General features: G+C 28.3%; 1 protein-coding gene across 1 annotated transcript; it reads right to left on the reverse strand.

Annotated features, from left to right (window-relative positions):
• Nucleotides 1-2,728: 2,728 nt before the first annotated feature.
• Nucleotides 2,729-4,510, reverse strand: LOC143922155 (uncharacterized). Its single transcript, XM_077445384.1, has 2 exons — nucleotides 4,216-4,510; nucleotides 2,729-3,741 (listed from the first exon to the last, which is right to left on the reverse strand). The coding sequence occupies exons 1-2, from the start codon at nucleotides 4,508-4,510 to the stop codon at nucleotides 2,729-2,731; spliced, it is 1,308 nt and encodes a 435-aa protein (XP_077301510.1).
• Between the last annotated feature and the right edge of the window lie 11,029 nt (nucleotides 4,511-15,539).

The raw sequence follows: 15,539 nt of genomic DNA on the forward strand, positions 1-15,539 counted from the left end.
TATTAAAATAATAATTATTTACCTAAGACATGAGTGTACCCTTTGAAGACTTTTCTGATTTTTCAATCATTAAATTAATTGGATCCGGAAGCTTTGGAACAGTTTTTGAATCTATCAATAATAAAACTGGTCAAAAATTTGCATTGAAAATATTTCCTTTGACATGTGAACAAAACAATCATCTTTTACAAAAAGAAATACACATTCTGTCCCTTATAAATTGCCCGATATTTCCAAAATATTACGGATCTAGAAATTGTGGTCATTTTATCATTATTGCGTTAGAGTTTTGCCCAGGGAAAAATTTAAACAAAGTTTTAATGGCTGAACCACAAAATTTGCCTTTTAATGAAAACGAAATAATTTTCATTTTAAAACAAATTTTAGATGGAATTAATTATCTTCATACACATAACATAACTCATAGAGATATAAAATTAGATAATATCATTATACAAGAAGATAATACAATTAAAATTTGTGATTTTGGATTTGCCTGTTTTTTCAATAATGAAGTTTTACTAAATGAATTTTGTGGATCAAAACAATACATTTCACCAGAAATAATCTCTAATACACCATATTTAGGGCCACCTAATGATATTTGGACTATTGGTATTTGTATTTTGAAAATGTGTATTGGAAATATTTTATTTTATGATATTTCAAACGGTAAACCAATTACAGTATTATATTCAATTTATGAACAGAATATTGAATCTTATAGGCTCAAATTGGTGTTAAAAAAAATTATTAGAGAAAATCCAGATCAAAGACCTTGTCTAGCACAGATTTACAAAACTTTAAATTTAACAATTCCCAAAATTAATCCATTTACAGTGAAATATTTAGATATTGTGGTAAGTTATCAAATGAGTCAGATGAATTTTAGTGTTGGAAAAATGATTTTTCAATCTAGAATTTGTCCAAATATAAAAGAAACTAAAATTTATAGACTTTTATTTGAAAAAATCTATAATTCAGAAGACAATAATACATTTAAAATGACAGAAGAGCAATTAACAAATATTTATAAAAATAATATTACGATGTATAATCAATTTTTATGTTGTGGTGAAAAAGAATCTATACAATTTACTTTTTTTAAACAAATAACTGTAGAAGATCTAATTAGCTCCACAAATTTTGTGAAGTCTTGTTTTCGAAAAAGATTGGGCGTTTACATATTGACGTTCTTAGAGCATGAATTGCAAGTTGAACTCAGATTTTCACGAACTTTAAAACGACTTTTCCACGTTACATTCGTAAATATCTCAGGGGATGTTGATATTTTTGCTCTAATTATTCAAAGAATTATGGCCAGTTACAATAAATCATATTTGAATGAAATAAGCCAATAACATTAGATAAAAAGAAAAGTTTTTTATAAGTGAATTGCTGGCTGGAGGCCTATTAAAAAGAATTGAATTTTAATTAAATTTGATTTATTAAGTTATCTTTTGACATGATAAAAACGGTAAAATGGCTATTTATAAAACTTTTCCTAGCATCAAACATAATTCAGCCCTAAACACCATAATGTTTAATAAGTGTCTGGTTACAGGAATACCATTTACAATCCGTAAATTGTTTTAAAGGCGGTAAATGTAATTTGGAAATTAATGTTGGACCGGTGTATTATGTATTATAAACTAAAGATGTCAAATATATTACTTATTTAAGATACCACTTAATTTGTAATATGCGACAACATCTCGATTTACAGGAAAAAAGTTAAAAAAATATGCTAATTTTAATTGATTTATAACTCTTATAAACTGCCAAGATTAATACTTAAAATGGCAATTAATATTTTAGGCAGAAAAAATAATATTTCAGTATAATTACAGCTTTAAATTTATTGTTTTCCTTCGTATTTGAGGCTGTAATTATAGCTATTTAGGCAGAAAAAATAATATTTCAGTATAATTACAGCTTTAAATTTATTGTTTTCCCTCGTACTTGAGGCTGTAATTATAGTTAATTAGACAAAAACTATCAAATAAATACCCTTGCTATTATTGCCTTTGACTTTTTATATGCTTAAGTAAAATTTTAATTAGGAATCAAAAAAGTTATAATTTGTGAAAACTTGGTTTTATTTTTAAAATGTATTTGTCTCCTTAAATAAATTCCAGATCATAAATGTTGTGTTAAAAAAGTAATCCTTTATAATAAGTAAGAGTTTTAGGCAAACATTAGTATTTATTCAAGTATATATAGTGTTGAAATAGTAATAAACAAATAATGTCTAGCAGCTCTTCAGATAACAACATATTTTGTTGAAATAGTTATTAATTAAATACCCCTTAATGTCTAGCAGGCCTTCAGATAACAACACATTTTGTTGAAATAAGATTAATTAAAAGTTGGATATATATATTATACTTAAATAAATACCAATGTTTACCTCAAACTCTTGCTTTAAATAATGTCTAACAGCTCTTCAGATAAAAACATATAATGTTGAAATAGTAATAATCCCTAATGTCTATCAGGTCTTCAGATAACAACATTATAAATATCTAAGCTTTTAATTTAAAACTATTTATTAAAAGTAAGAGTTTGAGGTAAACATGGGTATTTATTTAAGTATAATATATATATCCAACTTTAAATAAAGAATTACTTAGTAACTCCAGCAGTTTCAAAAATGTGATTTTTAATTAAAACTAGCAAGAATAGCCTATAAATGTTTTTAAATCTAATTGTATTTTAAGAAACAAATTTATTCAGCCTTTTTAGTTAACACGCCCAAATCAACAAAGTACTCTTTCTCGTCTTTATCTTTAACCTTTCCCTTGCTTTCAGTAATAGAAACTAAAGTACCATTAATTCCTTTATCTTTTCCTTCTAATATTATAACTCTATCATAAATTCCAGGCTCACTGTATTTAATTTCATGTGACAAAAACACTTCTCCAGTCTTTGTTTTATAAGCTCCACCAACCACATCGGCAAGTATAAATAATTGTCCATTAACAAGAATTTCCCCTCCATCATATTCCGAAACAAGCCAGTCGACACCAGCCTCTTCATTTATGTAATTATTTGAATATTTAAAATCTGCACCAACAATAGGAGTTTTAAACGATGGAGTTCTATAACTCGGTGTTTTAAATCCTGGAGTTTTAAAAGATGGAGTTCTACCACCCACCTGTGCTAGATTAGCCTGCTCACATGGTTCTTCCGTTAGTTCTTCCCCACTTATGTGTTTTCGCTCAATAGTGACACATTTTAAATTTGATCTAAGTTGAACAATACACTTATTTTGAAAAGCATCTTTTACTGTTCCACTTAATCCTTTAAATTCCCCTGCTATGATTTGGATGTTTTTATTACTAAGTGGATCTCTTCTTACTTTTATTCTAGGGAGTGCTACTTGGTTATATTGTTTTTCAGATAGGGCTGGTTTAATTTCACTTAATAAACATTCTACTTCCCGAGTAAAGTTATCCATTCCAAGTATTACTTTTTTATCTTTTACACTAAGAACTATACCATTCTCACCTCTAAAAGAGACTTCTTGTCCTGGATCGTAATGTTTTTCAATTTCATCTAAATTTACTTCATATTTCATATTATTGCTAGAAATAATAGCCACATTTCCATTTAAACTTTCAACTGTACCGATCATATTTTTAAGATCACCTTTTGAAATCTTAATATTATCATTAATATTAAACCAATTTTTAACATTTAACTCGTGTAATTCTGTAAAAGACGCTTCTACATCAAAATCTAAATTATGTTTTAACATAATTTTAATTAAAAATCCATCTTTATAAAAATCTCTATTAAAATAAAATCCTCCATCTTGCCCAACAATTTGATTTCTGTGCTCATTAGGATCAAAAGGTTTTCTTAAACCATCAATACGTGGGACAGCTTTAACTTTTACAACATCTTCAAAGTTTTCTAATATTTGAACTAAATCGCCTTTATATTTACCACCTTTTATTCTAGCAAATTCCCCTACAATTATACTTTTTTTATATGAAATTGCTTCAACCATTTCTTTAAAAGGTACAACACTGATCTTTTTTCTAAAAACATCCCTTGATGTAAATAATAAATCTTCTACATCTTGTTTTTTAAATGCTTCAACATAAATATATCCTTTTAAACCTTCTTTATATATTACAGATGAGATATTTAATTTTTTTAGATTTTCATATAATTTTAAAACAATTGATCTTTCTTTTCCAAATTTACATCTGATTAAAAATAATAAAGGGGATTGGAAATTTGGTAAAAGCATAGCTTGTGATGGAACTTCTAAAATTTCTTCAGATTCATAATTATCACCCCTTTCTAAATCTTCTTTGTATTTTGTAGTTTGATATCTATCTTCTAATTCTTGAGTAAATTGTGTCATACTTTTCACTTTTGGTACAGGCAATATTGGTGTCAAATCATCTAAATCCTCTGAAACTTCTTCAGATTCATAATCATCACCTCCAGATTCAGCTTCTAATTGTACATATTTTGAAGCTCGTCTTCTAGACATCAAGGGCTGTTTTTATTTAAACAATTTCCATGTTGCCTTGAAAATTTTATTTGAATTTATAATAAAGAAATAGCAAAATATGAAAAGTAAAAAAACAAAGGCAACATAGAAAGGGAAAAGTAATGTGGCAACTCAAAACAAGATGATTTGCTACACAAATATTGAAAAGTAAAAGTAATAATTTAGATACTTTAGGTCGAAAATTACAAATTAAATATAAAAAGCATTTTTAATTATTACAGAATAATTTAACAACTGGGCTAAACACTGGTATAATTAGAGGAAGAACGCATTTACAGAATAACTTAACAGCTGGGATAAACACTGGTATAATTAGAGGAATAACGCATTTACAGAATAACTTAACAGCTGGGCTAAACACTGGCATAATTAGAGGAAGAGCACATTTCCAGAATAACTTAACAGCTGGGCTAAACACTGGTATAATTAGAGGAAAAGCACATTTCCAGAATAACTTAACAGCAGGACTAAACACTGGCATAATTAGAGGAGAGCACATTTCCAGAATAACTTAACAGCTGGGCTAAACACTGGTATAATTAGAGGAAGAACGCATTTACAGAATAACTTAACAGCTGGGATAAACACTGGTATAATTAGAGGAAGAACGCATTTCCAGAATAACTTAACAGCTGGGCTAAACACTGGTATAATTAGAGGAAGAACGCATTTACAGAATAACTTAACAGCTGGGATAAACACTGGTATAATTAGAGGAAGAACGCATTTACAGAATAACTTAACAGCTGGGCTAAATACTGGCATAATTATAGGAAGTGTTATAAGTTTTTCCTTCGCCTGATTTTACCAGACTTTAAACAATAAATTAAATATTTTAAGAAATCGTGGATTATTTAAAAAAAATTATGTTTTTGGTTGTATTATAGCTATTTAAGTTAATATTATTTAATAAATATTCTTGTTATGATTATCTTCGACTTTTTTGTTTAATTACCGAAGAGATTTTTTAAATGAAAAGAAATAAAATTAAACTATTTAATCAAACTACCTCGTCACTTCTCTAATTTATATGTGAAATTCCCCAGACTGGGAATCTTTAACTTCGATCTCCTTGCTTTTACTTGTGCCAAAATATTTTGTATTGTTTGTGCCACACTAACTTCCCTTTCGTAGTATTTTTCATATAACTCTATTGCTTTATCAAGATCTTCCGGTTCTATACTTTTAGCTAATGATAGAAGTTGGTCAATTTGACGTTGATTTATAGCTTCTTGGATTTCATGAAGAGACATGGGAAGAAAATTATTAAAAAAATTATGACAATCGCTTGAAAATATAAAAGGAAACGGAAAAAGTGTTTAATTTATTAATAGAAGTTGGATATATATATTATACTTAAATAAATACCCATGTTTACCTCAAACTCTTACTATAGATATATTTTTATAACAAAAGAAATCTGATGATTTTAAAGCCTTTGATACCCTCTTTTAGAAAAAATTTTGATTATGTTCTACGCTATTTCTTCTTTATAAAAAAAAATGAAAGAAAAATCTATGGTAACTTGGATTTATTAAAGAAAAACAAGTATTTGAAAACGAAGCTACACTATTTCATCTTTATAACAAAACAAATCTGTTTGAAAAATCTATGCTAATTTATCTTTTTAGCAAAACCCAATTTTTATAATTTTAACATTTATAAAAAAATTGTATTGGTAATGCACGTCTTTATAGTTTCACAAATTTTAACATTTTAATAACAGATTAATTAGCACTTAAGAATTTATAAATTGTTGTACCACAGTGTCTTTAATAATGCCAGAAATAATTTAATTAGCTTAAAAAGTATTTAAAGTATTTTCAAATGCACAAAAATTTATTGAAATAACGAAATGATGTTTATTACTACCTTTGCAATGTTAGGAAAAACTTTTATTTAAGAATTTAATATTCGTACGTAACTTTGATATTAAACGTGGTTGATGCTAGATTTAATTGTATTTTATCTAATTACCATCTTACTTTCAAAAAACATTGAAGATTTTAATTCGAAATCCATGTTACTTTAATAAATACCCATGTTAACCTCAAACTTAACCCATTTAACATTATTCAATTTGTCTCGCAAATTTTGGCTTAAAATTTTTATGAAGTGAATATTTCAAAGTTTGTTAATCTGTAATTAAAAGTGTTTATTAAGCATGGTTGGTGTAACCAGATCCCATTATTTCAGTTTTTATGATAGCGTGTTAATCTGTAACTTTAGATTGTTTATTAAGCATTTGAAAGATTACCAGATCCCATTATTTCAGTTTTTATTTTAGCGTGTTAATCTGTAAATTAAAAATGTTTATTAAGCATGGTTGATGTAACCGGATCCAATTAATTCAGTTTTTATGATAGTGTGTTAAACTGTAAATTAAAAGTGTTTATTAAGCATGGTTTGCGCAACCGGATCCCATTAATTTAGCTTTTATTATAATTTTCATACCAACTTTAATTTTAACAAATTAAGTTTCTGGATTTTGCCTATTACTTAATGGCTAGTGTAATAACAACTCCTAAAAGTAATTTCTATTTTTATTTATTGTAAAGTTTTTCTATTGCTTTCTTCAGAATTATTTTTTAAAAAAATTTATAAAATTTCGACCACATGTCAGACCGAGCAATTTTTATACAAGTAGCCGATAAACCCCACCCAAAAACATTAGAATTACTATCAGAATTACTTCTTATAATCCCAAACTCATTCAAAAAAGAAAAGGGGACACTCGTTTCTGAAGATGACACAATAATAAAAATTCAAGAAGATCTTGGACCACAATTTTTAATTTTAACCAATAAAGAGAATCAATTTGTATTTAAAATAATAGAATATCGTAGTAGAACATCAATTGGGGTAACCTCACCAATTAAAAAAGAGAATTCACAATTGGTTCTGTCACATTTTACATCAGAATTGGGATTAAAAGTTGCAGGGTTTTTAATGACATTATTTCCAATTAATGTCGAATCTAATCAAGTTGTAAATTTTTCAGTTCATAGAGATTTCATATTTTTTAGAATGTACAGAACTTGTATTACACAAAAAGGGCCTATTTTTGAGAAGTTGGGACCACATTTGAGTTTAAGAATATGGAGAATTACAGATTTTGATGGTGAAACTAAAAAGATTCAGAGTTTTAAGAAATATGTTAAAAATGTGAATTTGCTATAAAAAATAACAGGAAAAGATTAACAAATAAAAATAAATTACATTAAAATACAATAAATTTATTCTTGAACTTTTATTTAGTACACCATCAATAACAAGAAATAAAAATAATTTACTACGTTTATTGCTTGATTACACATTTAAATGGAAAATAAATTACAATAAAATTTTATAACACGTTTATTGCTTGATTACACCATCAATAACAAGAAATAAAAAAAAGTATATTTAATCTTATTTAGCATAGTTATTTATTGATTAAATGGATAATAAATTACAATAAAATTTTTCACTACGTTTATTGCTTGATTACACCATCAATAACAAGAAATAAAAAAAAGTATATTTAATCTTATTTAGCACAGTTATTTATTGATTAAATGGATAATAAATTACAATAAAATTTTTTACTACGTTTATTGCTTGATTACACCATCAATAAAAAAAAGTATATTTAATCTTATTTAGCACAGTTATTTATTGATTAAATGGATAATAACTTCAAAATTGTTTTAGCTACAATTTGAAGCCAAAATATGTATTTATTTTAGTAAAATTAATATATTTAAATGTTGTCTTATAGCTATTTAAGCTAATCATAATTAATACGTCCCCTTGTTATGTGATTATCTTCGACTTGAAATAATGAATTATATTTGTAAATAAATATCCCCTCTAATGCCTAATAGATGTTTATACAATAAGAATAAATATATCAACTTTATTTTAACATTAACGGTTAGACAATAGCTAATTAATTATTACCCTTGTTATGATTATCTTCGACTTTAACGGCCAAACCAATAGACTATTTCTTCTGATGACATTATAAAAATATTAAAAAACCTGATTGTAGTCAAGAAATCGGGTTGATTTTTTCATATCGTTTTAATATGAGCCTAAGCATGTATGCTAAAACTTTTGTTGTTAACTGAAAGTCTATTTGCATTAGAAGTTATTTAATACTATTTCTACAACTAAAATATAAAATTTGGAAGGGTGAATGTATGTGTTTACAGGCTCATAATTGCGTATTATTTGGAAGCAAATTCTATGCTGTAAAAAGGCGGGCTTTGAAAAATTTTACAGCAACATTTCTAACTGATTAATTAGTTTGGGAGTAATTTTTAATGATTTAAAATCTATTCGAAGCCAAATCTGAAATCACAACTAATCGCCCTTTTAAATAATAATTCCAATCCTAAAGCCCCCAAATCAAGTAAAATAGAATTTAAAACTGATCGTCCTTTTAAATAATAATTCAAAACCTAAAACTCCCCAAAGCAAGTAAAATAGAATTTAAAACTGATCGCCCTTTTAAATAATAATTCAAAACCTAAAACTCCCCAAATCAAGTAAAATAGAATTTAAAACTGATCGCTCTTTTAAATAATAATTCAAAACCTAAAACTCCCCAAATCAAGTAAAATAGAAATCACAACCGTTTCCCACATTCAAATAAAAAAAATGTTGGATTTATTTAAGCTGTAGTTGTTAATACTTGTTAGTTTTCTTCGTGTGTTTCTCTGTAACCCGGTGGGGAACCGCATTGCTGCGTAAACCCCCCACGGCCCTTATGCCAGCTTTAATCCCATTGACCTTGAGCCCACATTCAAATAATATAAACAAGCACCGAAGACCAAACAAAATAGTTGAGCTTAAACAAATAATATAAAAATCACAACTAATCCCGAGTTTCCAGTAATAATGACGAAAATCATCATTATAATTAAGTGAGATATAAATACTTTAACCCCCTCCTCACATTTCCTGAAAATACAAAGAATTTACTTTTTTAAAAAATCTTCATTATAATTAAGTGAGATATAAATACTTTAACCCCCTCCTCACATTTCCTGAAAATACAAAAAATTTACTTTTTTAAAAAAAATAAAAAAACGAAATTCAAATTTAATTTTCAGTTAAGGATTTCTTATGTATTAAATAACTGCTAGAAACTAGTTTATCTAATACTTTTGTTACTTTGTTATTCCAAGTCTTTTTATCAAAAGTAATTATCTTATCTTTTTGATTAATTTTAGCTTTACTATATTTTTCATTAACCATTTCACTAATAAAATCTACCAAATCACTCTCATTTACATTTAAAAGTTGAGTGATTTGTTCAATTTTTATACTTGAAAAGAAACAAGAAATCACATTAAAATTATGCTCTAAAATACTTTTATAAAGAAGATCTTTTATAGGTAAAGATTGTAGGGTAAACAACCCTGTTGTACCCGAGTTATATCTATTAGAGTCAGATCCATTCACATCAACACCATTTAAACCACCAACACCGGCAATACAACGTTCAATTAAATCTACAACATCGAATGGAATAATTAAAGATGAACAAAACTGTTTTAAACAAGATCTCATTAATTCATCATTATTTTTAAATAAATAAAATCTATTTAAAAGATTCTTTTTCTCATCTAAGACATTCTTTTCGGTCGTAATTGACTTATTAACTTCTTTAGAAGGGGTCTTCTCAACACCTGACTTCGACACAGAACCAGTCTTTTTCTCAACTAAACAACTGCTTAAAATACAATAAAAAGAGCCCAAAGTTATGTGTTTTTTATTCTCATCAATTTCATTTAATTCAATATACAATTTTGCAGCTTCTAAAAAAGCAGAAACACCAATTTTTTGTAAAATACAAAAATTAATAAAAACAATTTTATCCTCTTTAAGTAAATAACCTTTTCTAACTTTTCTAATAAAAAGTTCAGTATCCTCATAATATTTAAGAATTAAAGATAAACGAATTTGATCAAATAAAAAATGACTCCTCTTTGATTCAGAAATTGTAGTAAAAGTTTCTACGGGGATATCCTTAATGATTTCAAAACTTTGATTTAAAAGAATTTCCCTTTCTTTAGAAATAGAAGAATTATTTAAATTATTAGTTTTTTTAGAATTATTACTTCCACAACTTAAAGCATCAGCCTCCCTTTCAAAAAGATCTTTTAAAGTAGTCGCAATATCAATTCTCTCCTCTTCTAAAAATATTCTACCTTCAATTACTTTTAAAAGTAAATTTTTCAAAAAATCTACATTATTGTGATCCCTAAAAACAACTCTAATAATTTTTTTTATACTTTCATGTTCCTGTTTTCTCTTATTAATAAGGGAACGAAGTGATTGAATAATTTCATCTTCAGAATTACAAGAATTTATTATTTGTAAATGAATTTGTTCAAGAAGGATAATGTCCCCGCCCATTCTAGCTTTTCTTTCCTGCTCAAAAAGTAGATCCATAGGGCAAACAATAAAAATTTAGAAAAAAAAATGAGAAAGAAATAAAATGAGATTGGTTAATGAAAGAAAAGAAGGGGGTCAATAAATATGTTGTGTTGCTAGTAACAAATTGAAATAGAATAAGTGAGTTGTGAACAAGCGAGATGTGACGTGATGTGTAAATGTGGATAAGTGAGTTGTGAATGGGTGAGATGTGACGTGATGTGTAAATGTGGATAAGTGAGTTGTGAATGAGTGAGATGTGAACAAGTGAGATGTGACGTGATGTGTAAATGTGGATAAGCGAGTTGTGAATGGGTGAGATGTGACGTGATGTGTAAATGTGGATAAGTGAGATGTTAATAACTGCGTTGTGACAAATTAAGATAAGAATAAGACAGATGTAAACAAGCGAGATGTTAATAAGTGTGATGCAGATAGATTTGGGCTGCAATAGAATTTGTGTGAACAAGTGAGAAGTGAGGGAAAAGGGTGTTTTAATGTGATGCACATAGTTTTGAGGAGCAATAGAATTTATGAGATGTGAATAAGTATGATGTGACAATTTAGGATGTGAATATGTGTGATGCACATAGTTTTGAGGAGCAATAGAATTTATGAGATGTGAATAAGTGAGAAGTGAGGGAAAAGGGTGTTTTAATGTGTGATGCACATAGTTTTGAGGAGCAATAGAATTTATGAGATGTGAATAAGTGAGAAGTGAGGGAAAAGGGTGTTTTAATGTGTGATGCACATAGTTTTGAGGAGCAATAGAATTTATGAGATGTGAATAAGTATGATGTGACAATTTAGGACGTGAATATGTGAGATGCACATAGATTTGAGGAGCAATAGAATTTATGAGATGTGAATAAGTATGATGTGACAATTTAGGATGTGAATATGTGGGATGCACATAGATTTGAGGAGCAATAAAATTGCTGTGAATAAGTATGATGTGACAATTTAGGATGTGAATATGTGAGATGCACATAGATTTGAACCCCAATAGAATTTATGAGATGTGAATTGCGTTGCGTATAGATTTTGACCCAAATAAATCAGCAAACACCCTCAATATTAATTAAATTTTAAATATTAAAAACACACCTTTTCAATATTTTTTAAAACCCCGAGCGAATCGGAAATTAAAAAATATTGTTAAAACTTAAATGATTTATTAAGATTGGAGATATTAATTTTGCTAGATTATAACATAAATAAAATAATAAAAGACGAATCACTTCCATTGTGTTTTAAAATTGGGTTTAATTAAAAAACGAGATAAATTATAATGATAATAAAATAATAAAAGACGAATCACTTCCATTGTGTTTTAAAATTGGGTTTAATTAAAAAACGAGATAAATTTTAATGATAGTAGCCTTTAAATAGACAAACAAATTGTATTTATATTATGCTTTCATATCTACGTTACTTTATGTTGCTATAAAATACATTTATAGTGTCTTGTGTGATCGAACATGTCGTAACCTCATCATCATTAAAGTATTTAGTCATTAAGGGTTAAGACAGTATGGTACTGTCTATAATTAAACGCCAGCTCAAGGTCAATGGGACACTTAGTCCTAAGGCTAGCCGACTGTCGGCAGAGGGATAGAGATGCTATAGGGGCCGTGGGGGGTTTACGCAGCAATGCGGTTCCCCGACCGGTTTACAGAGAAACACACGAAGAAAACTAACAAGTATTAACAACTACAGCTTAAATAAATCCGACATTTTTCTTTTTTTAGCTAATAAACTATTAATTACGTGTTAAAAATAATAAAAATTCTAAGAATTAATTTTCAAAGTAACATAATCGGTTGGATTATAATTATTTAATTTAATGCCCTTTAATAAATATTCCTCTTAAGATTATCTTCAACAAAAACAACTAAAAAAAAGGTATTTATTAAAAGTAGTACAAATGCAGCAAAAATCAGGTCTCCCCTACAACTCTACACAGCCTTATAGCTATCAATACCTCTTGTCGAAATTCGACTCGCCTTAGAACTAAATGTTCCATTGACCTTAACTAGGAGTTTAATTATAGACAGTACCTCACTTTCTTTCAACAAAAACAACTAATTACTTAACAAAACATATTAAAAATCACTATTTAAAAAGAACAATTACTAACGAAAATTTATAAACTTGGCCTTTTTAAAAAAGCCACTAATTTAAGAATCTTTTTTTAATTTATTAACAAATATTAAAAACTAAACCATAAAATAACAATTTTTTTAATTACCAGTTAATTTTTATTAAAAATAAATTGCAAATTTTTTAATCAATTACATTTATGCAGAATCCCAAGAAAACTTTTCTTCACTGTTAGACTTTTCATTTAAAGTGTCTAATTCCATTTCTTTACTTTTTCTAGTTAACTCATCATCAAAAACTTCTGTTTTTTCTTTGGTCTCAGTTTCATTTTGTTGATGAAATGAACCGGTCAATGATTTATTAATAAGTGGTCTCCTTTCCTGATTTGTTACATTTTTTTCTTCATTTAAAAATAGTTCTTCATCACTGATAATTGACTCTCCTTGTTTCACGTTTCCTTTATTAATTAACCGTTCATCATGATTGATTCCAAGTTTTTTATTAGAAGCTCTCAGTTGTTCTTTTGCTTTTTCCAAATTGGTTCCTGTAATATTTTTATGTATAAACAGGCCGTTTTGTATTTTAGAGTTTTTTAAAGATTGAAAGTTACTTACACTTCCCTCTAAAACACCCTCGTTCAGTTCTACACATTCAAAATCGTCCTCATCATCTTCATCCAGTTCAGCATCGTTAATATCTAAAGCACCCTCATCCAGTTCAGCATCGTTAATATCTAAAACACCCTCATCCAGTTCAGCATCGTTAATATCTAAGGCACCCTCGTCCAGTTCTACACATTCAAAATCGTCCTCATCATCCTCATCCAGTTCGGCATCGTTAATATCTAAGGCGCCCTCATCCAGTTCAGCATCGTTAATATCTAAGGCACCCTCGTCCAGTTCTACACATTCAAAATCGTCCTCATCATCCTCGTCCAGTTCGGCATCGTTAATATCTAAGGCGCCCTCATCCAGTTCTACACATTCAAAATCGTCCTCATCATCTTCATCCAGCTCAGCATCCAAAATATCTAAAGCACCCTCATCCAGTTCAGCATCCAAAATATCTAAGGCACCCTCGTCCAGTTCTACACATTCAAAATCGTCCTCATCATCTTCATCCAGCTCAGCATCCAAAATATCTAAAGCACCCTCATCCAGTTCTGCACATTCAAAATCGTCCTCATCATCTTCATCCAGTTCAGCATCGAAAACATCAAGCTCTTCACATTCCAAATCATCTTCAACATCTTCTTCATAATTCTCGTATTCATTAGAATCTAAAAATTCAAAATCTGATCCCAAATCTTCATTGGCAACTTCTCTTAAATCATCTTCAATTAGTTCTTTTAATTTTCTATCTCTGATTTTCTCTTGATAATTCGTTTCTAATTTTCCTAAAAATTCTTTAAAACTAGAATTTTCAAAGAAACCTAACATAAAATCTGAATCTAATGGAATTTTGGGACGCTTGCCATTTTCTTCTTCTAATTCGTCATCGTAATCCCCGTAAGGATCTTCAGTAATAGAATCTGAATCTTCAACTTTAGATTTATTAAAATCACCTATTTTTTTACCTTTTAATAAGGTGGGAAGTGGGGTTGCAACGTTATCCGATTCATCTTGAATTGTTTTAGCTCCATCTAGTCCGCTATCCAATCTGGTTGTTAGATTTTTGTCTGTTCCATTCTCTAAAGCGCTTTTTCCACTGTTGTCAGGTGTAGTTGTTACATTTTTCCCCGATCTATTCTCTAAAGCGCTTTTTCCACTGTTGTCAGGTGTAGTTTCTACACTGTTGCCTGTTCCATTCTCCAAAGCGCCTTTATCAGTTCCCTTTTTACAAATACTACAGGTTTCTCTAAATAAATAATGTAAAAAACAAGGAGTTCTAAAGTAATCTGTGCCAAATGTAGGATAAACATCCCTAAGATAAAATACTAATTGACCAATTAAGATACCGACTAATTCTTCTTTTGAAATTTTCCCATCGAATACAATAGAAATAAAGGGGATAAGAAAAGGTAAAAAGAAAGCAGAAAAAGTAACAAAACCAAATAGTTGAACAATACCCTGAGGATTCTTCCTTGACCAAATATAAGTGATTGTATTAGCTAAAGGGGTAGCTAAAAAAGGGATATAAACAAAAGTACTTGTAATAATAAGAAAGAAGAAGATAAGGAATAAAGTAAAAGCGTAATCAGATTTCTTAGGGAAATATTCTTCTAAAGCAGAAGAATACCTGTAAAGCATAATAAAATTCATAATTAATTCAAAATTAGCTTTTCCATAATAAAAAAAAGTAGTGAAGATCCTGTAGAATTGGAAATCTAAAAGATAAAATCTACTGTAACTAATAGAATAAGAAGTTAAGAAACCAAAATATACAGAAAGGGAGATAAGGACAGTAAAAAAAACAAGAATTCTTGTGATAGGAGGAGTATTTTTAATAAAAGTAGAAACGATTGTATCTTCCATAGGGG

Source organism: Arctopsyche grandis, unplaced genomic scaffold, assembly GCF_051622035.1.
Source record: "Arctopsyche grandis isolate Sample6627 unplaced genomic scaffold, ASM5162203v2 HiC_scaffold_554, whole genome shotgun sequence".
NCBI classification, from domain to species: Eukaryota; Metazoa; Arthropoda; class Insecta; order Trichoptera; family Hydropsychidae; genus Arctopsyche; species Arctopsyche grandis.

What these genes read in the sequence shown, in the direction of transcription:
- LOC143922155 (XM_077445384.1), bottom strand. Translation starts at nt 4,510, where the DNA reads ATGTCTAGAAGACGAGCTTCAAAATATGTACAATTAGAAGCTGAATCT. An exon ending in TTTATTATTTTTAATCAGAT is followed by an intron (nt 3,742 to 4,215) that starts GTAAATTTGGAA and finishes AACATAATTTAG; the next exon opens with ATTTTGATGTAGAAGCGTCT.